A 27807-nucleotide genomic window follows, 5' to 3' on the forward strand; every position below is an offset into this window, starting at 1 on the left:
TCATATTTTGAGTATTTATTAAACATTGATAAAAATTTGAACATTACTTTTTTAATCTAATGCAAAGAGTCTAAAGGGGCATTCTGTAACAAAACCAAACAATTACATAATGTGTATGATCCTCATCCTCAAACTGATAATATATGACATTACTCTTTCTGGAGTTACGGAAATTGCTTTCATTGCATCAGTTTCAAAGGGCTACCATACCCTTTGTAGCATGAACATTGACAGATCAGAAATATTAGAGTAATCAAGAATGGTGAAGGCTAACTAGCTATTACCTTGAAAAATAGCTACTGTCAAATGTACCATATTTCCGCCAGTCATGAGCAGGAAACAAAGAGATTGGCTGGCACAAAAATACTGCACAAATTCTGATCTGATATGATTATTTTTTGTGCTTCAAGAATTCAGTTGCTTTTTTAAAAAAAGGTATTCTTTTTTCTTTTCAACAAGGATTTATGAAGACTAGATATAAGTGGATATACACTGACGTTTTTAAAGACCACCTATTTATTCTGGAATCATATGCAGTATTAACAAAATATAAGTGGGGTTGATGAGTGGAGTGTGGCACTCATCTCACATTTTACAGGAATGAAACACAGTTAACTGTATGACTAAGATAAGCAATATTGGACTTTGGAATTAAAGACCAGTCCTGGTTCAGAATGTACTGTATATGAGTACAGATGTACAGTGGGTTTTAGACTTTCAAAAGTAGAAGTGATAGGAGTTTCAGAAGGATCTGTCTTGGTGCTCAATGTCTAATAAGCCATATTGTGACCATATTGTACACATGCGTGCAATCCTCTGTCATTCCTGGTTGGTCCTATATCTTTCTCAGGACTTTATTGTACACACGTTGCACATGAAATGTGTAAGTGCAAAGGGCAGAACCATGAACTATCTGCCCTAGTTAATTTACTGCTACTTGATATGATTCCAGAATAAACGTGTTGTTCCAATCCAAATGACTCATGCCTAGTCTTTGTACTGTATATCTCTACATTATAATGCAAGAAACTGTCCTTATTATATACATTTATTGGACATAAGAATGAGGCATCCCCTAACCCTGTTGCATATGCAGTTTATTATGTGGATTAAAATCAAAGTAGAAAAACATGAATTTAAGTATAGTACTATAGATATAAGAAAGTGGAAAAATATTTAAGGTTTCGTGAAAGTTAATGTTTGTAGAAGTTTCCTTGTCCTGCAAAATGTTAAAACATGTTTTAGAACATTTAAAAAATGATTACATTAAAATATTCTAAGTTTATAACCTGAAGGTCACATACTGTATATGGGGGATCCCTCAAACCTTTGGCCAAGGCTATATGTATGTAATATTTTTAGTTTTTATTGCCATGTATCTGAATAAATGTGCAATTGACATTCAATACATTATCCCAATCAACCCATGAGCAACATTAACCTCTCTATTTAAATATACCTTATTGAAAGGACTACTAATTTGGCTAGTAAATACATAGCAAAACAATGTATAAAAGCTAAGTAAGATACATTATATCTAATAGAATTCAGCTTTATACAGTATATTATTTAAGTACAATGATAAAAAAAAACAGAAAAAGTGGTTTGAAGCTGTTCTTGCATAGCACAAAGCAGACTACATTATATGTAACTTATGCAGCTAATGTGCAAAATGCAATAGGTTGATACAAACAATCTTTTTTATTATATATATATATTTTACGCATGATAATAAATGTCCATACAATAGGTTAGAATTTAAATATCTATACATTTATATTTATACATAATATTTCAAGGGTCTACATCCCTAGAGCAGCTTTATATGGACTCTGTTACTGTTGACTTGCATAAAACAGCTGAAAAAAAACAAGTACAATCCCACTCTGGGACATCTTGACACCCCCAGGGCATCCTTTCATTTACAGCTGGTTACAGGGGTCTTGGTAATGTTACTCACATACTGTAGATCTACTGATTCTTCACTTGGAAAACAACCAGTTTCAAGACACAGAATTTCACACTGACCCCTTCTCAACTTAGATCTAAGTTTCAAATCTTTCATAACCGAGGAGGGAAATCAAACACTATCTTTATACTTTCTTTAATGTCAGAATCCTTGGTTTTCCTCAATTCTACATGTTAAGCGATGTATTAATCAATTATTCTCTGAGGTCAACATAAAGCTACCATGGAAAATACCCCAGTTTATTTTTTTAAAATTCCTTATCAGCAAAAAGCCCTTGTTATATATTGCTACATCAACTTAATTTGAAAAGGAAATGTAATAACCTACTTCACTGAAACCCCCAAAACTTTTGTTAGAGTAAAATTTTTTCCGACTGCTGTCAGTGTTTGGTTTCTGTTGGTGCTTTTTAAAAAAACGGTTCAGATATCATGCTACATAAAGAGAGAATACAATACTGTCTACAGTATGCAGCACTCACCTACTGGTTAGATTTTTTTGTTTTTCATTGCCAACTAGAAATAGTTGCTGTCCTAAAATCTGTCTTTGTCTTACAAGGGCATCTCAAAGTGAAGGCAGTGTAGCTGGTATTTACTGGATGCTATCTGGTAGGTTAGCAGAGGAAAGGAAGAATTAAAAGGCTTTAAAGTAAACTAGATGGAAGTCTCATGATAAAGGGAAACATCTTTCTTAGTTCAACCATGGAAACTGACAAGGCACAGCTCTTCAGTGACCATTCTCTTTGCATTAAGCCCTATGCAATACACACAACTAGCAGCAGTAAATTTGAAAAATATGTGAGTGACTTTTAGGTTTTTGGATTTATATGCATGTGTCTAGCACACAGAAACCAGAAACCAATATAAAGAATAATAGTGATTTAATTCTAAATATAAAATGCATTCCGACATTAAATAGTACATTTACATTCTTACCCACCACTGCTCCATTCTCAAAATATATTTTGTGTGCAAACATACACACAACATATATACATATACATATACATATACATATACATATACATATACATATATATGCTTCTATCATCATTGGTAATATTATAAATCAGCATTTAAAGGAACACTAACTTGGTTGAAAAACAGTCACTTGAAAGTGAACCAATAAATACCCTCTCTTTACAAATTATGTATTACTTTCAATGTCATATTTCATACATAGAGCTTCAAAAGACATCTTAAAACTCCTTTGTTCTCATATTAAGAATATTTATACTTCATAGGTACATTTCGCAAAGCTTAAACTTGATATTAACATCTGTAACACTGTGATAGTATTTACAATAAAATAAAATGGATATTATGCTTAATGTATTATATAATAAAGGGATTTAAAAAAATCAATTTATGCAAATAAGATGTATCCACTGAGACATGTATTTATTGCTATTGCTGAAACCCTACCTTTTGTTAACAAAATAAATACAAAACATTTCTACAAGACATGGAAGAGTATCTGACTTAATTTTTAAGGAAACATTTTGGGATATAAATCAAATAAACTAAGCCATTTTGTCAGATGTAGACAGTTCCTTAAATATTCTGTTCATGCTAATGTAACGGTTGTGCATTTTCTAGGAAATGTAATCAAAATGTAATGGTCTAATGTAAATAAAAACAAAGAAAACAAAAAAGGAAAAACAAAACTAAAATGAGAGATCCTTAACTTTTGTTAGGCTATGTGCATTTGTAGAATAGCATTCTCTCGCATATATATTATTGTAGCATAATTTTAGAATAGTACACATCCCCTCTAACACTTCCCATTCAACTCTAACCACATTGCAAAGATCCTTGGGTTTGATTCCTCCTTTTGTACATTTTGAAGGTAATATCTTTTTTTTTAATGACACAGAAGCAATGCAGTAACTGGGAACTAGACCCCTTGGACACCTGTTCTGAAAATAAACATTCGAAAAAAGCTTTTTAGTGAGGTTGAAATAACCCTTTGATTTGTGGCTCTCTATTTAAGTAGGTTGCCCAGTAAACTAAATTAAAGGTTCCAAAAAGTAGAGGGAAAGCTATTCTGGACATCCTGTCAATTTTGCTCACACTGTTAAAGGTTTTCTTAGCTTCTGGAGGTTTGGGTTTTGGGTCTTCTTTAGCTTCAGTGGGAGGGGCAGCACTTTTGGCAATGGTAGCCAAGCCTGGATCCCTGGCAATGTTTGGGGCATAGTTTGTTGCTGTTGCAGTGTAGGTGTTGTTTTTCTTGATGAGGGATTCTTTCTTCTTCTTTTGCTGAAATAAATAACAGTGTTGCGATGAGAGGCAACAAAGGCAACAGTGAGCATTGTTCGGAAGGTACCATTTTTGGCGGACATTAGATATGTTGTTTCCGTTTTATAAACAAACCAAGCCAACTGAAAAAAAAAACTATAGTAAAACTTTCCAGCCTCAATGTTGCCATAAATCCATAAAGTTCACATCACCAGATTTTTCTGACTTGACATTTTTCCAAAAACTGAAAATAAAAATTTTGTTTTAAGATGTTGGTTGCATGACGGAAAGCAAAACCTCATGGCTGGCCCCACTGGGGTAACAAACATATTGGCCAGAAAATCTGCAAGATAACTCACTCCCCACTTCTGTAAACACAATAGATTTTTTTCTGTAAGCACCCTTATGCATGCAACAATGATAGAATAATGATAGAAAATGATATCATGTCTATAATGAACATACGACCCTGGTGACATTACATTTAATATGATGATGAAGAGAGAAGACAGGTAGAAAGCTTAACCACTGATAATGATTATAATGAAAAATGTAAAATGTGATGAAGTATAAAATAGTACATTAGCCAGTACATAATATTTAATGTCAAGATTACTTTATATATATGTGTTTATTTTAATGTATGTTGTGGTGCTGCCTTTGGATTTATATTAACACTGTAATAAGTCAAGCATGCCTTTAATAATGTAGGATCAGTAATTCTCACTCCAGAGTTTTGGCAAAGTATTCTACATTAACTGCTCAAATATATCTGTTGCTGTAACTTAAATGCACATGAAACATCTGAGGAACAGGATCCCATATGTTTTCTTGCCATGGTGGGTAAATCTCATTAATGCTAAGATAGATGAATGACTCTAAGCAATGTTTGCACAACCCATTTTAAATATTCACAAATATGGTGTTATTTCTGTATCTGGACTGCCATGAACAGAGAAAAAAAAGGAAGCGTGTCATCAGGGCAGATAAAGTGATACATATTATTAACATAATGCCGTATATAATAAAAAGCATACAAGCTTGACTCGTAACTGTCGGAGTAGGTAAATATGACATGAAATGCATTTGAGTTCAGTGACATGGGGTAATGTGAAAAAAGCAGAGCAGCGAAGAAACTAACAAGGAAAATAATATCGGAAGACAAAGGGAACCTATTTTTCTTCATGTTGTTTGTGTACAAAATTTCAAATAAAAACTACAGATATTCATTTATTCATGTGGCACAAATACCACAGCGGCAAAAATTCTGACATTACTGTAATTTAAAAGAAAATGGCTGAACCCCCTTGTTTTTACCTACTACTGAGCACATTAAGACTTTATACTTGTCTAAGAGTGCAGTAACAGTAGCTGCCACAACAAATGATAACCAATTAGCAATACAATGAACCTCAAGTAACCTGGCTGGCACAGTTTGCTTTTAGACCATTTTCCATTTAATGATGCTTCGTGTTTTGTTTTTTGGAAAAATACCATTTTACAATACATTATATAGTGTTTTTATACAAAAAAATAACAGTCTAGTATGAATATGTCCACTAAGAGAAGAAAAGACAGAATACCTTCTCAGGCACAACACTTTTGCCATCCCAGGCGTAGCTCCTCTTTGTGAAATAATTCACTGTGGCGAACTCAATGAGGGCTGAGAAGACAAATGCGTAGCAAACTGCGATAAACCAGTCCATGGCTGTTGCATATGCCACCTTTGGAAGAGAATTCCTGGCACTAATACTCAGGGTTGTCATGGTCAGTACGGTTGTTACACCTACAGAAAACAAAAACCATGAAAAATACTTAGTGGAAGACCTACTGTAAATGTACAAACACCAGATAGCCTATTCAAGAGTTTTTATCTTTTTACATTGTGTAAAATGTTATATATATATTTTTTAAGATGGGGTTATGTAACATATTGTAATCTAACAAAGTGAAGCCATTTGTCGAGAACAAACTCTTCCCAAATGTGGACAGAACAAACGCCCAGACGTTTTCTATGTTCCCTCCTACATACTGTATTAAAACCGTGTATTCAAGATACAGCATCTGCATGCTTGTAGATGAACAATTTATTTGAAGTCTATTGAAAAAAAATGTCAGTGGAGTTTAAGAAAATATTGTCTGTTTCTTCACATTATTTGCAATTCAAGTAAGGACGTGAAAGCTCTGCTTTCTCATTTTCAGAAATTAGCATAATAGTTTTAAACCAAAATGTTGATTATGACTTGTAATATCAGCAAACTTAGAAATTGCAACCAAAGCATTTGATCATGGAGAAAAATGCTTACATGGATAAAGCATACTATTATCATTGAATATTAAGGATATATTATCATTTTAGCTACTTAAGCTACAGTTATCACTGTACTGTAGCTTCTTAAGCTTTACATCTTTCTTAATTAGCTCGCCAACATTCTGAATGAATCCATGAATGACCACCTTCTCCATTTCACATACATTGTTTTTGTCCCACTTTATCGTAATACAGTTTTTGCCGTTACGATATATCAAAATCTTTTGCTTGCTCAACTGGCGTTTCCCAGTCAGATGTTGAGCTTTAAAAAGGCTACTGAGCAAGGGCACTGTCAGTCTCGAGAAACTCTGGATTGTAAAGGGAAAAATGAGACAAAAAGAAAAGAAAAATAATACCAACAAGAACTCAATCAAACAGCCAAAGGAGCAGGTAAAAGTGTCCCCCTTAGCAGCTTGGCATAGTGGGAAGAAACAAGCAGCCTTGGGCGAAATTAAAACCGGTCAAGGATGAAAAAGCACATGACATGTTTATCAGCATGTCCAGTTCTCCCTGCAGACTGCAGCACAGATGTTCTCACCAGAAAAAGACATTCAGCTCATGCTAATGTTGGAGGAAAGTATCTATAGGGCCATAGGACTCCCAGAGATTATTTTCATTGTGGGGAAGACTGACATAAATTTGTGAAATTCTCATTAAAGCCATTAATAATGTCTCACATTTTCATTAAATAAAGAGGCAAATTCTTTCTGTCACTATTTTTTTACTGCGCTGTTATCTTTAATGCCCTTTGGGGAATAATTATGTTTACAGAATTGGCAAATAAATATGTTTTAGTTATAGATCTAAACCTTTAACACCTGTCTACTGCAGTTTAATCCTGACCCATGTTGTATGAATATCTGAGAATTGTATACAATTTTATCAATAGTATTTGTAATATGTTAATTCTCAATGGGCACAACAAATAACAATAATATGGACAGCTGGGTCACTGAGTTTTTTAAAAGCCCTTAGAATCTCTTTAAAACTGTTTTGTCATTTTCATCAAGCTAAAACAAATAATGAATTATTTCCTGTAAAAAGCTTCAGGTAAGTCCTGGAGTTATATACAAGACTACAAGACTACAAGACTACTACAAGACTACAAGACAGTGAAGCTGACTTACAGTATATTTAGTTCAGACAGCACCAAGAGCCATCCAATCTGGAATTCTGTATCTGCAGTTTAATCCAAAATCTGCAGGAATCCTGAAGCACTGGGGCACACTTGGCAGAGCACTGCTACAGATATTAGTCACAGGTATCACGATTAGTTAGCTTATGTCTCTGAGCTTTCTAACACCTGCAACTTCCCTGCTCCAGTCAGTGTGGAATTTGATGTGAGTGTGAAGCTTGCAGAGTGTCAAACAATGAATGGATGTAAATCAGGGGTGTCCAATCCTGGTTCTGGAGGGCCAGTGTTCCAACTCTGCTCTTAATGAGATAAAGTAGTTTGTTGCAGGCTTACTTGAACCAGTTTAGCAGCCTCTCCCAGTCTTGAAGCACTTAAGGATTGGACACCCTGTTCTAAATAGTGGGCAGCTAAGACGTACACGTGTCCCCAACTTCATTCACTCTATGCACAGAGCTCTACTTTCACTGTTCAACGTCCTTGAGCAAAGCTGAAGTTGAAGACACAAACCTATCAAAGGAATCTATACCCCTAATCTATACCATAGGTATATCATATTTCAGAACATCATACTTATTTACTGTACATGTCTGCAGAACATGCATGCTTTGATTACACTTTTATTGATAGGTATCTTTGAAGGACAACAAAAAATATTTTCTTCAACATCAGCTGTTGGAACAGCTTCACAGATAGAACATTGTGTATTTTAGTATTTTCAAGGTGAACCTGTCAGAACCACTCAATCACTGTTTTGATATTTGGGCTTTGTGCTTCAGCTCTCATTCAATGTAGATACTGTATACAAGAATTCAGTCACACCAAAGCAGTTAAAGAGACAATCATCTGTTTTCTTTATGTTCTCTTCATATACTGTATATGCTGCATATAAGTCATTGTGCTTATCTGTTTTTGTGCGACTCTGTTATTTGTGTTAGCTATATTTAAATCATGTCAAACTAGTTATTTAGGTCACTTACTATACAAAATGAATTTGACAAAGCGCAGCAAATTCTGTCCTCATTGCTTTTAACATAGTTGTTATTCCTGTTCTTACTGTACTCACATCTGAATTTTTCATATACTATACATTGGCACATAATAATGTGCTAATAATACAATATGTAGGTTATAAATAGGTTATAAAATGTGCCTAATATGTAGGTTAAGAAGAATGAGTAAATGGAATGCATTGCACAAAACCCTTTTATTGCAGATAGGCTCTGTATTTCACTTGTAGCTCTGTCTTACAATTTCAGATTTTAATATCTTTATAGATACATTACAAAATAAAAAGGAAAATAGCAAAACCTAATATACGCATAACAACGGAAATGCGCATTTCACTTTGATCCATTAGAACTTCAATTGCTTAAAAGATTAAAAAATAGTCTTAATAAAGACTAAAAAAATGAACCAGAAAATTAAATTCTGTCACAACACATTTTTTCCTTTTCAAAAAAGACACTTCTATGAGCTTATAATAAAACTCAAACTTCTCCACCCTATGTTTTCTGCTCTTTCCTTACCTCTACAGTAGTACTTTTCTTTAAAAATTGACAAACTGTACTCTCGACTGAAAACTTAACTTCTTGGAACACTTCCTTTAATCCTCACACTCCTGAGGGTCTCTTTTCCACAATTTACTATGGCCCACAAATCCATCAAATGGAGATTCAACAGGAGACATGCCATGTATAATAAATCAAATAAAAGTTAGGTGAAAAGCTTTGTATTGAACCACGAAACAGGACCCAGAATTCTTTGGCAAAATGTCAAGACCACAAGGTGATAGGTTACGGTGTCTTGCTCATACCAGCATACTGTACATAGTATATACAGTAGTAAGGGCTAAGAGTGAGGTCTCAACAGTTTGCACTGGCAAACACTGAAGTACTATACTGGAAGATAACCCAAAGCTGTCTTTCCTCACCATTCTGGTTTGGACTTCTATTGACAGCAGTTTGTACCCACCAGAAAACATGAATTCCCTACTCACTCATAAAGAGTGACAGCCGTCTCCTCACTAACATTCGTTTACTGTGTAGACAGTGGAAAAAAAGTTATATATTACATCTTACATTAATTAGATAGAAGATTTACATCAATAAGTGGTATGAATAATGTTTTATGGTTCCCATTTTTCACCTAGAGTACAGTATATAGTATTTCAATTCCTAACTGAAACAAAACTATTACTTTCAGATATTTATGTTAACACTGTACTGCCTACTGTATATTCCTAGAGCAGAACAGCTCTATTAGTCATATGACAATAGACTAATACCACTGACACAAGAGAGTTAACACAACAATTCATATTAAAAATAATTTGAAAAAGTATATTGTGCCACATGTCAAGCATTATAACATGATGAGGTCAATATAGACTAAGCAGAAATGGGAATGAATGTGTAGTAATATCGGTCATATGCAGTAATACCTGTACATCATATAGTGTATAATTACATTTACTTCAGAAATTAGTATTGAAAATTAAGGTTTTAATTTTTTTAATCTTTGTTCAAGGCCCATTGATTAGGAGGCCTCCCTGCAACTCTGCTATTAAGCCCAGTTCTCCACTCCCAGTGTGTTTAGGACCGGTGTCTGTACTTATACAGTACTGTAAACTAATGTAATTAGTGATTCCACATTGCATATAAAATACTAAATATAGTTAACAAAGTACCAGACATAGCTTATTCAAACAATAATAGCCCAATTTTAACCCGATTTGTTTGCATCATAATTCTTCATTCTGTTGAAAAGGGCTCTGCTATCACTTGTCATTTTTCTAATCTTTTCCACCAAAACATTGTCACAGCGGAGTTCATACAGTACATTCATACAGAATAAGCCAAATGGAGTGAAGATGTATAGGTTTCCTTCAATCTCACCTTACAGCAAGATCTTTTCACATACAGTAGTATTGTATATCTTGGAATTTCATTTCCCCTGGTCTTTGAACCCACCAGAACTCACTTGAATAAGGATAAATTCTTCATAGTATTTTAAAACTAAAGTGCTATCCAAAGAGTCAGTGCTCATTTTTACTATGAAAATCAACATTTGTATTTTCAGGATCTGTTAATGTCATCTGCTGATAGTAGTATAATAGTAATTGCTAAAGGGTTGATGGTTAGAAAATGTCACTTTATACAGCTTCCTACACTGAACAAGTTGTTCCACACATCTTGTCTTTTTAATTGAAGACATAAGGTCAGTTTTATTTTGAGAAACAGGATTTTACAAAACATTTAGAACTAATACATTCACTCTAGTGCTCATTTTTACTATTAAAATCAATATTTGTATTTTCAGAGTCTGTGAAATGTCACCTGCTGATAATAGTATAATAGTAATTGCTAAAACGTTGCTAAATTAAAACTGTCACTTTATTCAGCTTCCTATAATGAACAAGTTTACATCCTGTATTTTTATTAAAGACATATCTGTAAGGTCATTTTTTGACAACCAGCAATTTACAAAAGTTTCAAAGCCAATACATATCTTCACTCTTTAAACTAACATTTTCTACTTCATGAAAGAATAAAAGGATTCTCAGTAGTTGGGTTAGATCCTAATTAATGCAATAGAGGGACAAATATGGTGTGACTCACCTAGCTGAGAGAATGGAAGCCTAGCTATAAGGAGAAGGCTACAAGGGTGTAGATGGGGATGCAGGGGGATGCGAGTCAGATAAGCAAAGGACAGACCTGGATGAGAGAATAGGATCTAACCTTACTCCCCAACCTGTTATAAACCCCACTTGTAGTATGCTTTCTGACTAAATGTTGACAAAATACATCAATAGTTCAGGTGGGTAGCTGCGTCAGCATGCGTAGGCTGCTGTCGTGTTTTCTTTCTTCTCTTCTCAGCACGGAATAAACCTATGACTTGTTCCTTTAAAATACATTAATGTCCGTCTGTCTACTGTATCTATCTGAAGAATAATATAAATGGATAATGCTTGTATTTAAAAAGGAATTATGGCCCAGACTCATGTGTCTTTTTGACTTCTATTTAGCTGGCTTTTCTTCTAAGGTGTGGAACTCCATAGTATGATAATGTACTGTTTCAATCTAATCAGATATGGGAGATCATGCTCATCCACTTGGCATTCTGTCCTCTTGGCACTGAAAATCATGTCTCCTGCCTTGTCAGTAATTCTTTGTTGCTTCATCATGCCAAAAGATCTGCAGAGTGTGCTGAATTAAAACGCATAAGCTACCATTTTGCAAGAGCCAGCGTAAATAAAAAAGACAAGACAAAAAGACAGCGTAAATATACAGTATTATCCAGCAGCTGGGTTACAATCTACACAGCTCTCTCTGTCAGATACAGAAACAAATGCATTACACTCACCTCCTTGTCTGATGGAAATGCTAACATGAGAGAAGTAATTTGTTTTTTTTTTCCTTGGTATTGACTTTAGGGGTTTCAGCCTGTTGCAAAGTCCATTTGCAGGGATACATTTCTGTAAGTAAGCCTAATAGTTCCACCATCTTACACATAAAGACACATAGTCTGAGTTGCTATGGCAACATCTTCACAGCAGTAACTTCATTTCATAGGTACAAAAATAAATGACTTTTCTCTGGAGCTGGGGTATTACTTGGGTGTCATGGCAAAATCCAAAGCAGGTAGAATCAACGTGGGCTGCTTTAAAGCCACCAGCCTTCAAATGATTTAAAATACAGTATGTTGTGTGTTGGAACAGAAACTCCTGCTAAGTTTAAAATTTTACTCTGTCAAATGTGCACTGTATTTAGCACAGGTCACCTATACTACAGTATAAATCATCAATTGAGAAATATACAACTGTAAGTTCTTGATGTTCTTTTGGAAACAAATACAAAAAGATTTATTTTTTAAGAAACAGAATCACTGAAAAGCATGGTGAAAACTAAAAATATTTAAATACTGTAGATTTATGATAAAATATATAGTACCTTTAGTCTTTTCTCAATGTTCCAAAGATATACAGTATATATATGGATAATGTACGGTATGTACAGTATCTTGTGCTAATCTTAATAATGATATTTGACAGAGAGTTCCAATGAGTGGTAAAGAGTAATTACAGACCTTTAATGAACATCACTAATTAGGAAAGTTGAATGTAAAACTCAACTGTATCAGCTCTTTCAGTGAATTTCTCTCCATGCACTGAAAGGTTGATACTGCTGTGTAGATTATGCACATATTTCAATAAAGCTTTTACTTTCATATTTCTGTTTGAACAAATTTATGTCATAAAACTGGACACAACAAAGTCAAACAACATGTAATCAAATGCAGAAAAAAATATTTGGTTCAAATGTTTTCTGCACAAGCCCAGTGAGGATACCACACAGTTAAAAGAAATCCTTTGCTTGCGCTGTCAGAAAAGACAAACTTATCCAAAATGTCTTCTCTGACCTGCAGTGGTGCAGATAAAAATTCAGAATCCAAATCTCATTTGTCTAACTTTTGTTCAGTCAATTTTGATTGAGGGGCAGTAGGATTCATTTGCAATCATTTGCATCACCATTCTAAAGTTCACACCATAAGTGTCTGTAAGATTTCTTAAAGAGCTGTTTATAGCGACCTAAAATATTGTCATTTGGTTGATATAAGGTTTGATATTGGACAACCAAAAGGGAGTTTCTTTTTCCATCTCCTAGCTTAAGTTACATCTTCCTCACCATTAACAGAATGGGATGTCTGTCACAAAGACTAACTATAAAACCACATTTTTGTCACAAGATGGTTTATAAGAGGCATCAATGTGACTGAAATTTGGGCATGTTTGGTTGTGAACACCCATCCTGCCTCATGTCCCGAGCACAACTGTACACAATCCAGTGGCAATTCAAGCTACCATGTGCAGTCAAAGATAAAACAGAGCCACAATGCCTGAATAAAGGACTAAGCACAAGAAAAGCTGATCACTGCAGGACACACAATATTAAGCAGATGAAAATATGGACCAGCTCTCTTTAATTCCGAAGTACCAGTAAAAGAAAATTCACCTTAGATAATTCAAGATTTCCAGCTTTCGGTTCATAATGCACAATCTAGGAAACATTATAGCGTCACCAAACAATGTTAAGTCTGATAATGGAAGAGAAGAAAGGAAATGCAGTAGCAGTTTTTCCACAAGATGCACAAAAAATCCTCTTTTTTATCTAACACTAGCTTTAAATACGCTTTTTCTAAACTGATTTTTCAAAATTTTAAGGGTTTGCTTATTGTGAAACCCAAATTGTAAACCATTATTCTTTCATTTGGCACAGTTCACATGTATTAACTGTGGTTTAGCATGTAAAAGAAATGACATTCAAGTTCTTCAAAAAACAGACACTGATTTAAAGAATAAGTCAACAAAGACAAACAACATCAGAATACAGCATGTCTGTTTCCATCTGTTTTACATGGTTTGTGAAAAGGAAGTTTTATGTTTCCTCCTCATATAATTTCAATGTTAACCACATCAATTTACCCTGAAGAATACTTACCAAATACAGTTCTAGCAGGGACTGATTCTCTGTTGAGCCAGAATGACACCTGGGACAGGATCACTGTCATTATACATGGTAAATATGTCTGGATGACAAAGTAACCAATCTTCCTCTTTAAATGAAAATGTGTAGTCATAACAACATACTCTCCTGTAAATAAAAAAGAAACATCTTCTGTGTGGCAGTAGAAAGTACAATATGTAACAGGAAAATTTCCAAACATTTAATTCAGCTTTAGGTAAATCTTAAGTCTTTTCTGCAGTGGCTGCCTGTCAACATTGTTGTCATGACAACTTTCTCTCCTGTTGAACAAAGAGAAAGAAACACTCTTTATCATTCTGAATATCAATTTCTTTTTTAGCTTTTGAAGGAGAATTTTATCACTTATGAAAGCTCTCTAGAGAGTACATCTTTTTTTTAAAGAAATCATTTCTGACCAAGTTTTTTGATTCAAAGACTTGCATTGTCATACAAAACAGAAAAGAAAATGGAAAATTAGATCATAATGACCATGAGAACTGTACTTGCTAAAATGGAAGTTACTAGAGTAATTTAAGTATTGTACAATTCTTCTTCCATTTATTCATCCATTATCAGATAACTATCCACTGCATAGATCCAATGGAGCATATTCTGGAAGTAGAGGCAGGGCAGGCAGAGACAAAGCACAACTACATCCTGGATGAGAGACCAGTCTATTGAAGGGCATACGCACACAAAAACACATGGGGACCATTTAAAAACATAAATTAACCTAGTGGAAGGTGGAAGGAAACCATAGCATTCTGTGAAAATCCATTAAACACAGAAAAAACTCTAAAAACACCCAAAGCATAGCCCAGTCTGGAACTGAACCCAGGTTTTAAAACCTGTGAGCCAGCAACTTTAACTGTCCTGACTTACTGTCTCTATTATTAACTGCAAAGTTCTTGTTTTCCTAACATTACTGGCATTTCCAGCATACCCACAAGGGTGTAATCAATAATCATGTTAAAATAGTGAGTTTGTGTTTTAATACGTAAGTCAATTTTTTGGAAAACACACTTGAGTGAAAATGACATTGAATCATGACAACAAAGTTGCATCTTTGTTTCTTTGACATTTCATTAAAAATAATATAAAAGGAGATATTATATTATGTGTTATGAAAACGATTAATGGACATTACTTAACACACTTATTGTAACAGTCAACTGTTAACTGCCAGATTATATCTGCTGTTACTTTGTGCTTTCAGCAAACATATTTCAGCAAAAACCCATAGAGAGTTCTGAATTTATTTAAGATGAGACCTCTTCAAGCACAGACTACAATCTAAAGTACAGCAGGAATTATCTTTCCCCTAGTGTAGCTCAGTAAAAATAAACTTGAATTTGTGACCTTTTAAACCTTTCTTTCGATGTACCTTAAAATTTTAAGAATTGACTATTTCCAAAAAACTATTAATAAATACCTGTGCTGGACTGAACAATACCTGAGTCAACTGTTTGACCCAGTAAGTCATATTGGTTGAGTCTTGAGCCATCTTCTGCCACGACTACAGACTTCGCTGCACCTCGTGTCCACACATATACCACCTCTGCTCGAGTGTAGGCGTCTGTTTAAAAATCAGGGAAACAGGATTTTGAAAATACACTTATACTGTATATCTGCACCACTTTTGCTTGTCTGTCATCATTCAGGACACATTAGGACCCTCCTACAGTATATATAGTGTATATACCTCACAGACCTCCTTTTTATTAATGGTGATGTTTTGAAGTTTAAATGAGTTAGAAAATATAAACTACAATTTACTCAAAAATTTACATTTTGAACAATTTCAGAAATGTATAAAAGGTCTTATGCAGAGGACAGCAACCACAAGTGCACATAAGGTGCTTTTGAAATATGATTTCATATTTGTTAGAGTGGTCCGGCCTTTGTTAGAGAGTCTCATCTGCACTCCCTTCAGTTCTCTGGCACAGTTGTACTATCATTGATAAAAACAGTCTCCAGTTCCTTCTGAGGATTTACTTTCACCAGAACCTAACACACTGCGACATTACTTTGTGCTGCAGAGGATTAACACGCCTAGAATCAGTGAAGTTTAATGTAGGATAAGTTTTTAGCTTGTATTTTATTTAAGAGTACAGCTCATGAAATTGAAATTATATATTATCCGAGATAAACTTACAACTGCCAAACTTCAAAGGACAAGCATGAGCATCCATTGGGAAGTCCTCTAAATGCATTGGGCACTCTGCCCTTACAGTTAGCCTGGGAGCAGAATAAAAGAGAGAGGGGGAGAGAAGATAATGTTTATATGCCTCTTAGAACCCTTTGTTACCTTTCATTTAAGCTGCACTATTCAGAGACACAACAACTGTAACACGGAACCACTGTTAGCATAACACAAGCTATGTAACTTCTCCAGCTTTAAGTCAATAGGATGAAGAATGTAATATCAATATATCTTTTATACTGTCCACTCGGTTTATATTTAAGATTCATTTGACATAAATATGTACTCACACTGATATTTAATCTTCTCATAAACATGTTAAAAGATGCATTATGGAGGCCTACTGTGACCTACACATTAGCACTCTCTTTCAAGGTAGCAAAAGCTGATGTTCCCAGTTGTAATTCATGAGGGCCCTAGCCAAATAATGTCTGACATTCTAATTCAATGACAATGGAATCACTTTTATCGTTAAGTTTCTCTTGCACATATTTACTGTATGCATTTTTAAACATGCGCTTTCCTAAATTAGTCACATTAAATTTTAGTACATTTTATTTACAAAAAATATTGTAAATTGTAGAGAATACTTTAAATATGGGATGGGTTAATCATAGCTGATTTTAATTATATTTTTTCAGGACTATTCAGACCTAGATTTAGATAAACTCACTAATCGCACAGTTACACATGTCACTTGATGTACATTCACTCAACAGAAAGCTGCCATCAAGAATTGGTTATGAAATATGAAGCTTTTAAGAAGGATAATCTGATAAAGATTTCTGTATCTTTAAAAACGGACACAGATACCATATACAGTATACTGTAGAACTGCATGCATCTCCTATATTTTTAGTATGGAAATATTTTATCTTACCTCATAGTATATAGAAGTGTACCATCTTCTTTAATGCGTAGTAGTTTATTTGGCATCGTCATGTTGTGTGCCACTGATTTCTTCCCATTGTGGAAGAATGTGTCTGGTGTCCAGATTTTGCTTGCCATCAGATTATTTAGACGGAGGACTGTCATAGGACCCTTGAACTTTAATCGCTCATCCTTCCAGCTTTGTCGAAAAAATACATCAATTGTGTATTCCTGAAAAATTAAAGACATAGAAAACCCTCAAAATTTTACTTGAGAAATCTTTATCACAACACATAACACATAACATTTGAGTCACAGTATTGAGGTGTAAGATTCATCTGTTAATTTATGCAACACTGAGTCAAACCATCTGCCCATGTCCGTGACATCTGTCTCTGTGCACTTAAACCAGGCAAACTGTTACACATACAGTATACAGTACGTATATAATCCTGAAACACTACCTGAAGCTTCTACATACAATTCTGCTACACATCTTGTATTCTGTATAAATCAGCTTGCTTAACCATCTGTTTTGTATCTTTATGCTTGTGCTGTGTCTCATGCCATCCAAATCTGTCCCTTCAACTACACACACATTTCCTGACATTTTTGCGAAAGAGTCCCATCATTGTAACCGTTAAACTATTTTAATGTGTAGTGGGCAATAGCACATATTAAGCTGTAACACCATCATGCTTCTTCGCCTTAGATTGCCAGTTTTACACAGTACAGTTTGCAAATCAATACAATAAAAGTAAGGAAGAGAAAACTGACTTTTGTAAAGCTTAATATACTTAATTATGAAAAAAGTGTTGTATTTGGACTTTACTACCAAGTTCTGAAACATATTTATCTTGAATTCCTCAATGCTGTTAGTCCACATTTGTAATATTTGGCCCAAAAACATTTGCAGGACACATCATGCTAAACTAATCTGACTGTAATTGCTGAAAGATTTTTAATTTCTTACACTGCCTGATTGAGCCATGCATATAAATTACAATATGGTTTTTCTTCATTGAACTAATTAGGTGACCCAGTAACAAAGCTGAAAGGCAAAGAGAATTTTCCTGCATGTAAGAGTTTTACCTTCTGGTGACAAATTGATCACGAGGATGGGGCTAGGCCCATACTGTATGTTGTGTACCACAATTACTTCAGATGAAATAATTGACAATTGGCTATTACAGATCAGGAGCTTCACTGAGTCTTTCTTTGTAAAATAAATCAAATGCATAGGCTATCTACTGTACCTGGCTGTTTCAACTGCCATATGAGCTTTCAACCCATGTGTTAACTGAATTAAAGGCCAGTGAATCTTTAAATAGGACACAGAGAATAATGCCTTCTGTTATCATGCCATGCAATAGTAATTCATTACTTGCTTTTGTACAATGCTGTTCACCCAAAAGTGCCCTACATATTGAAGAGAATCCATTTTTCCTACTCTACCAATGATGTACAGCACCTACCTGAACAACATGTAGCATAAATTAAATAACAACACCATCACTACACACCACAGCAGATCAAGGAGAGAAGTGAGAAAGTGCTTCACCAATCTAATTAATGAGGTAAATAAGGCAGGCCAGACTGTGTAAGCACAAAGTGGAATTTAGCCAGAAAGCTAGGGTGTCATGAGATTTTTAATGACCAACTAGTCAGGACCTAAATCTAATATTTCCAAGCATAGTACCTTTGACAACACAGTGTTGACCATCATCAGACTGGGGCTTTGCTCTCGACTTTGTAGTCCAGAAGTTTAAATTTAATGTTGGTTCACCAACTTTACAACATTTACAGCAGCGACCTGGATTTCTTTAGAGGTCTTAGATTCCTGTACTGACAACCGTGCTTATCTTCTGAGATCTGATGTGATCAGGCTACAAGGTAGTTATGCTGTTGTTGCACGAGTGTTACTGTACCATTCAATTTAATAGTATTTAATAGAGAAGACATTCACTGACAAGAATAAACCTAGTCTTCAAATATGAATTTAATCATCAAAACAGAGCTGAATTTGGATAAAATAATAGTGCAGTGCAAGGAACAACTAATTTGACATTAAAATTGTGTAGACATACTTTCTCAAAGTGCTTAAAGGTTTGCAGTTTTCTAGAATCAGGGACTTATGATCATAATAGAAAATAGAACCCAGCAAGGCATGTAGGCAGAGATCTAAAAAGAAAATGAGCTTCTCAGAAGGTTATGTTGACCAAAATATGGGTAAAGGTCTTCACAAAACAAAATTGAATTACAAACATTTTGTCTTGCATTAATCATCAAGCATCATAATTCTGGTTCTCTTGGATTCCATTAATCCCAAATAACCTAAACAAATAAACTGCCACTGAAATTAGCAACACATTTTAGCACAGAAAGAACTATTCAATAATGTGTTAATAGTACTTGTTAACAATGCCTTATACTCATTTCAATTTCTATTGAGCTAAAAGTAAAACAAAATCAAAATTAACTTATTTTAAAGATTTTAAATAAAGCCCTAAAATGTATGATTCATCATGATTCTATATTTGGAAAAAAATAAATTATGAAAATCAAGGCTATATCACGTTTTTCTAACCTTCTTTGGCTCTTAAATGGCCTTGGTTCCAAATAACTATTATTATTTGATTGACAAATCAGAATAATGTATTTCACCATTTCCAGAAAATGAATACTCATTTCAAAGACTCTCTAAGCATGTCAGTAAATCTTGCATTAAGAAGGAGAAAATATGTATAAAAAGTAATGAAATGTAAAAGAAATGAATATACGCATACCATGTCATGGTCCGAGACAGGTCCAAAACTCGTCACAAAAATGTCAGTCTTGACTTCAGTTACACGCTCTGTTGAAGCAGTAAATTAGGACTCTATCAACATTCTTCATTAGGAATAACCACCATTCATTCCATAATAGAATTTCTGTGGTGTGATCGAATTATTCTGAATTTTTTTTCCTAATCAATCTTCATTTTGTCAGTATCTGTATTATTCATTTTTTACATCAAACATTTTCTAAATACAATTCACAATGAATATGAAACATCATAGAGAAAATCACCTTTTCATCATACATCTATAGCATTTTATACTGTTGCTATGGAACACATGATAATGATAATGTTAATAAATTTATTTTCATATACAGTATACTGTATATTAGACTATAATAATATCTATTATGATTGAAGATCAATAGAAGCAAATGTGGTTTAGTTTTTTAATGAAATGGATGTATTTGGTTAACTATTTGATGGCATCTTGTTACATATGAAATATTACATTTTGGCAAGATAAAGAATGTACATATGGCTCCTTGGATCCTCACCGAGTCAAATCAAAGAGCTTAAGCAGGGTCTGGTAATAAATGATTAAACCAGAGTACATTATATAGAGTACTCTACCTAAATATCCTGTACAGGTTGCTTAATTAAGTTTTTTCCTTGTTAAAGTATTCCCCTTGTAATTAATACAACAGTTAATACAAATTAAAATAGTGCTTTGATGCCAAGGTGTCTCTTGTTGAATTCCCTTGCCCTTCAATTATGTATACTTCCCTTGTTGTAAATTCAATAAAGCTCCAGTAGCAGTGTTTACAATCCAAATTCCTTCTACATGCCATAAAGCTGTGCCAAGAAATGATCGATATGAAACATCTGGTGTAAAACTGGAACAGGAGTATTGCGTTTATATATGAAACTTCCTATTGTTAAAATAAAACACATACACACTTTTTACTGCTCCAGGTAACCATTGGATGTTTTTTTTTAATTTCTCGATTCTTCAATTTTATATCTTGCTGGTCCTCAACCTACTGTACCATTATAATGGTAAATGTCTGTTTTAAAAATACATTTTTGTATGTAAAAACACTTCTGTTGGCTAAAGCTTTCCATGAAGCAGCACTCCTGTAAAATGGTTGCTCTGTGATGGGAGCAAGTTCAATGGCAAAATAATGTCTTCAGTCACTGATTCTAGATACCATATCACTATTTAAAGACTTCTTCAGGCAATTATTTCTAAAAGCAAGAAATAATTCCTGTATAACTTAATAATATCTTGCTAGCTATTACACTGGGAAAACAATAATAAATGTTTATTACCTTTTTGTGAGGTCATTAAAAATGTGCATGTTTTCTTATTGATTAATCATATTTAATCTAATGTACAGTAAATGGTAACACTACAAACTGCATTTCTCGTAGAGTATATCTTTAAAGGTATGGGTTGCTGTTACTAAAAGAAGAACGAATCTTTGGGCATACAGTATTAGATCGAACATTCTATTTTTTATCTAATAATATATTAAAGTGCATCTATAATAAAGTATTAGTTGATGTTTTCTCGTCATCTATGCTGTCAAGGTTTTCATCAATCAAGGCACCCCTCATGGAAAAAACCTGCTCTGCAAAAATAAACATCTACCTGATTAGCGATGGGGTTCACATTGCAAAATGAGCCATCATGGTGTTGATCTATATGAAGGTCTATCAAATATTTGGTCAGAATGTGAACTGAGTATACCTCCCAGCCCTGGTCTCAGACGATTGTCATATCCATCCAATAGACTATCCAGGATCCTGGTAAACACAGTGGTGTTGTCCTTCTGATCATCTGATGAGCTCTGTCCATAACTAACGGAGTAATGGGACAGCAGGGTTGTTAGAAAATATTAGTTATAGTAGAAGAAGAAAACAACTGGGGGAGAGATCATGTTAATCATTTAATATTAAGCATGCTTTAAAGGAAAGGAATTATGTGCATTTAATACAAATGTTAATGTGCTTCACACTCATGTAGTACTGCTTTATAATCCTGAAGGGAAAATCTGAAAGGCTTTTTGAATATTAACACTCTGTGCAATCCAAAAGAAAAAAACAACAACTTGACAATCTACTGTAGTTTTTAACGTAAAATAAAGCATTGTAACTATAAGGTCCTGATGCACTGCTCAATGCAAAATACATATGCATCCTGAAATCTCTTAACTTTAATTATATTACATAATACTACTTAAGTAAATATTTGCTCTAAATAATCTTCTCAATCAGAAATACTGTCAGTAGGCATCCTATCATAAGGATAAGCAGGTCTACAATTTATCCCCAGAGAAAAGGCAGCTTTTTCTATATTAACATAAAATATTGTCAGTCATTTCTCTTTTCAGTAACAGCTTTGATGATGTATTAAATACTACATCAAGTTTACTACTCCAAGAAACAACAGTATTATGTATTGCAATATACATATGCTGTGGATGAAGGAAATATGAAAAAACATAATAACCTCATGTGAAACTGGCTATTTTAGTACCAAACCAAGACCTGCAAAATGTAGGGAGCAGCAATAATGTGATAACTTTAATAATTTAAATAATAAAAAGAGTATAGTACAGAATAACAGTATACTGTAACTGTTCTTTGTGTACACATACACCTCAGAGCATGTACACAAAGATGTGACTCAACGCACTTTATTAAGAGAAACTAATACGAATTGCCACAAACAGATAAGATTGCACCAAAAAAAGTGTTACTTTCAAATGTTAAAGGGGTTAATATCTTGAAAACTATTTGTTATTTTAGGAAAAAATAATCTCAATCTCAACCCCAGCTAAAAACAGCTTCCAAACTTTCAAAAGAAATAATTAAAACATTTATAAATTTTCTCATTATTTATAACTGATAAACAGCAAAAAAGCACAATAAATGAATATGTCATACAGTAACTATACAGATGATAAAAACATCAATGTGTTATGTTAACTGATATATTCAAAGTCAAAGAAAAGTAAAAAAATATCAGACAAGGAGGATCTGTGCATAACCTCACAATGTACTTTGAAGAAATATTTACTCAATAATATTTGTGTTACAGTATGCACACATCAAAACTAAGCAGAATGTACTTTAATTCTTTAATTAGCTCAATAATATTTTATAAATTTGCTACCCTCATCCCTTCATCAAGACATAGCTTTATAGTGCCCCAAATACAAAAAAATAATTTACATTAAAGAAAAAATATACTGTATCTGAGAAAATTAGCGCAGATAAGTCATACAAATGTTTATCAACTGAGGCCACTACCTTATAAAACATTGTACACCAACTCCATCTACAGGTCATCTGAACAGCAACACTGCATAGAACTGTATTGTGCAGATTTTCGGGTGAATTCCTGTTAACAATCATATTTTTGACAAACTAATTCAATGAAAAACTTATGGTTAATCTCTTGGACAAAATGATAAGAAAATCTACCTCCATATAAACACTTTTACAGCTACTAAACTAAACACAAACTGCACTGTCCAGAAGAAACCACAACAGGTGAAATATTTTAACACAGGCTGCACTATGTAGAAAATAGTACGGAGCTAATATAAAGTTAGTCTTCATAAAATTACATATTTAAACAAACATTTACTGAATGTAATGATGATGTAAAATCGCATTCAAGCATTCATGATCCCACGGTTGGGGGATGGTTTATTCTTTTAATTTTGAAATATTTAATAGTACATATTCAGATTTAAAAAAATAATAGCAGCTACAGACAAAAAGAAAAGCAGAATCTTAATTAAAAGACACGTTTTACAAACAGCAAAATCATTTCACTGGCAGTGTCATTGAAATATTTAGGCCTGCACAAGCTGCAGCCTTGATACATTTTAATTCAAATCTTAAAGGAAAGCTTGAAGTTGTTTGCTAGGTTATCAAAATGCTGTCACATGATAACTGTTTATATGGTATATCAGATTTTTTCTTTGTGCTTTGCTTTTTTAATTTTAATAGAAATTAAAAGTGAATTGAAGAAAAAAAATAACCCTTCCATGAGCTGATGTAAAACTGAATGCATTCAATGCATACTGAATCTTGTCTGTGTCCAACAAAGTGTATTCTAATCCAGCGATAAAAGGTTATCCCTGTAGTGGCTCATGTTTACTTCAGTGGTCACAAGTTCCAAAATAGAGGTCTCTACTAGAAAGATGGCCGAATGGTAGTTTTCATTTCTGAGTTATGATTATTGTGATTTTCTAACAAGTGTTGAAATGATTTTGACATCACTGACACTGATTTTTATTGTTTTTTTAGCATGGTTTCCTTTACTTACATCGCTATTTATGCATGCAAACACATCATTTTGATGATGATTATGTGAAAAAGTGAAGAAATGCTATCAAAATTCAGTATCGATCTGCACAATAAATATTTTGTTTACAAGCTTATCAGAAAAAGAATGAGCTCTCTGGAAAATGATTGTGCTGTTCACTAAATCTACTTTAATTTTGCTTTATCTGGGACTTAGGGGGGATTAATATCCTCTTTGTAACCAGAGCAGTCTGTGCAGTGTTTAATTTTGCTACATCCCAACACACTCCCATTCCATGTTCATCAGCTGAGTGCACTAGACTGTATGCCTATATATTTTTAAAAGAATCATTACCTTTTTCCCCATAGCACATGTACTATTAGAAGGAGGGCCCATGTGCATTTAATCAATATGCCAGTTTGTCCCATCGCTGGTTCTGTTAACTGAAAATTAAACTGTAAGAAAAAAAAGTGCATTTCATAATAAGGCATACCATAAACATTTTTTTTTAATTTAAAGGAACAAAATAAAGGAAACAATCAAGTGTCACATAATACCATATGGGAGTAAATTTAGTTTCCTAAATGTACTCCTTTAAACACCATGTTATCAACCAATCAGCATGTAAACTTTCATTTTACTGATAAACTCTGTTGATGTCTCTCACTTTTAAAACAGGTATATTGTTTTTAACAAAAGAATGCGAATGTATCCAGTTGTGAAACGCATAGCTGATGTGGCTTTTAACAAGCTCCTTTGATTCACAACAGTGTCACAGTTGCATTCCAAAGGACACACTTTATAAGCAAACCATGTGCCTCTTACATACACACCATCTGACACAAAATCTGTTATCATTTAGTGTAAATGGTGTCATAAATGAATTCATCATTCGAAATGTTTGCTGTAAATATACTGTTCTATAGTGGTGTGTGACACTGTACCCTGTGCAGCTATTGGGGACTTTGGTTTGTCAAGGAACATAAAAGGATTTTCAGCTAAGACATTAAGACGCATATATTGGAGGGAATAGCATTTTCATATTGCATCCTTCGAATGCTTCATGCAATTGATGGTAAATAATACATTTTTAGCGGACGATCTCCCCCAAAATAAACAGAACCACATTGCCAAACACCACGCACCACCACCTATACATCTGATAAATAACTGTTTTAAAATGTCACATCGTTTGTTACCATGGCACTTATACGCAGATACCACGAATAGAGTTGAAAACACAATGAGACAGCAAATAGCAATCACAGCTTCTTAAATGCTGTCGTTTGCATCTCCGTCCATTATTATATAATTTTACCATCTTATTTTCGAGGCTGAAAACTACCTCGTTAATGCATTAAACAAAGACAACGGTGCGTATCGAATAACCGTTTCCTAAAGATGCCATTTGGCTCAATCACACTTAGGTCCTTATATTTACAAAACACTGTAAAGGTGCCGTAAGGATATAAAGCAATTAATTTCTCACCGAAAGACGGTTTAATCAATAGAAAAACCATTATGCCACAGAGCACTGGCAGTAAATATGATTAACATGTTGATGAAAAATATACTGAACAAACTGCGGCTGCAGTTAGCTTTTTGCCTTGCAAGATAAAACTCAGTAATGCTGAAAAGAAAGAATGCTAACACAACCATATGGAACGATAGGTTCAAATTCCTGTACTTGACAAGGTTTTGGAAAATTCGGGGATAATGCAGTTTACGACTGTATCACATTCTGCCAGACTTTCTAACTAATTTTGAAGGCAAACGCCGTTTTACAATATGTAAAGTTGTTTGACAAAATTAGGCATGCAACTGGCATGTACTCATCGTTTTTCCTAAACACTATTAGTATTTTAATTCGAACGTGTTAAGTAACTAAGCAACTGATAATACTATAGCAGGATAACAGCAGTCCAAGTACAATAAACCTACACAAAATGACAATACAGTTAGCACATAACCATTTTCGAACAGCAGCTCAACCATTTAAAATACCAACTTATTATTTTTACTTTCCACGAAAACTCCTTTAAAACCAATTTGATAACCTTTCTCTACACAAAACCCAACTCACTGCAGTTCGAATAGCTAGTATTCCAATTCATTCTCGTATTTGCAACTGGTAAAAGCAAAGGAAAATGGAAAATAAAACAGGAAATCACTTACGGCAATGTGCAAGAGATACTCAACTGTATGGTATCCTAAAACTTTTATAGATACCTTTTCTACACGGTTTCGATGTGAAAAATCCTTATAGATCTCAGATCTGCTGAATTTTAGCTTGAGGCTCGTGAAGCGGCGGCTGATGATGGTGAGCTTGCGCAGGTCTCTCTCACTATTCCTGGGTCTGGGGAGTTAAACTCTTACCGGTCCCTGTAAATTGGTAATCTAACTGCAAAATCTACTCTAAATACAGAGATTGCAGCTAAATAAAGATTTTCTTTACCTAGACAATAGTAATATGTCCCTGGGTAAACCGGATGTGAAATAGGCTGTGACTTCATGCCAGGGAGATTTTATTTTAGAATGGAAGGTGGTACCAATCTCTCATCTAAAGACCAATCCGCCCATTTTTTATATGCAGCACAATTTAACTTCCACTGCTGTCGGCTTAATCTCTTTTCACTGGCTGCAAAATGAAATCCTCTTACATTTTCAACCGGATCTCTTGTTTTTTTTCTCGTTTTTTCCCCTGCACTAGACTGATCTTTGATGTTTTGCAATCGGAAAAAAATACTGTTTTACATTTATAAAATAAATATATTAAGAACCCTGAGCTTCCTTTGAAACTAAAATAAAATCTTTAATCAAATATTTAATAGTCATAGAAATATTTATGAATATGCCTTATGCATATTTCAAGAAACGGCATCTTTTTTTTCAAGGAGACATTCTTCCCAACATTATGAAATCCATATTCTTCACACTGAAGATGTTGTGACGAACCTCTCTGAAAATCATCCCAAATTGCTCACTGTACGCTGTGAACCCACGGTTTTATTTATTTATTTTCAGCTAAGCAACAAGACTGCATCTGTATCCACACTGAAATGAAGTGTTGGTATTTTGTGTAGGCTAGGATTGAGCAAGGACCTTTATAGACTGAGCTACTGTATACCGTACCTCTGCAGAACGGTTCGATGAAACTGAGCGTGGCATTATAGTCGTTTAGGTTTTAAAGTTGAACTACATTCCGAACGATTGCTTCGATATTGAAGGAATTGGAGCAATATCACTCCGTATCTAAATAACTTTGTATGAGGTAGAACACCCACCGATCGCAATAATTGCTTCAAAATGCATTTGACACAGACGACTGAAATACACACGTCCTTCACAGGCAAATCATAACCCATCACATGGCAAACAGGCTGAAAGGTTTCTTCGTGTTATCTGTTAACTGTGCATGCATTGGTTTGTTTCGTGTTGTGTTTTGGGGGGTCATACAATTT

At 34.1% G+C, this 27807-nt stretch overlaps 1 protein-coding gene across 4 annotated transcripts; it reads right to left on the minus strand.

Moving 5' to 3' along the window:
- Positions 1–27631, minus strand: gabra1 (gamma-aminobutyric acid type A receptor subunit alpha1). Of its 4 annotated transcripts, none has more exons than XM_006631815.3 (10): positions 27479–27631; positions 24701–24801; positions 21776–21885; positions 20030–20097; positions 17254–17474; positions 16326–16408; positions 15603–15746; positions 14147–14299; positions 5787–5989; positions 1–4224 (listed from the first exon to the last, which is right to left on the minus strand). In XM_006631815.3, the coding sequence occupies exons 1-10, from the start codon at positions 27512–27514 to the stop codon at positions 3913–3915; spliced, it is 1431 nt and encodes a 476-aa protein (XP_006631878.2). In that variant the 5' UTR covers positions 27515–27631; the 3' UTR covers positions 1–3912. The 4 variants fall into 4 exon arrangements, with proteins under 4 accessions (XP_006631878.2, XP_015205096.1, XP_015205097.1 ...); XM_015349610.2 differs by lacking the exon at positions 27479–27631 and adding an exon at positions 26576–27411; XM_015349611.2 differs by lacking the exon at positions 27479–27631 and adding an exon at positions 26546–27411.
- Positions 27632–27807: the final 176 nt, after the last annotated feature.

Source organism: Lepisosteus oculatus, chromosome 11 (assembly GCF_040954835.1).
Source record: "Lepisosteus oculatus isolate fLepOcu1 chromosome 11, fLepOcu1.hap2, whole genome shotgun sequence".
In the NCBI taxonomy this organism is placed as follows: Eukaryota; Metazoa; Chordata; class Actinopteri; order Semionotiformes; family Lepisosteidae; genus Lepisosteus; species Lepisosteus oculatus.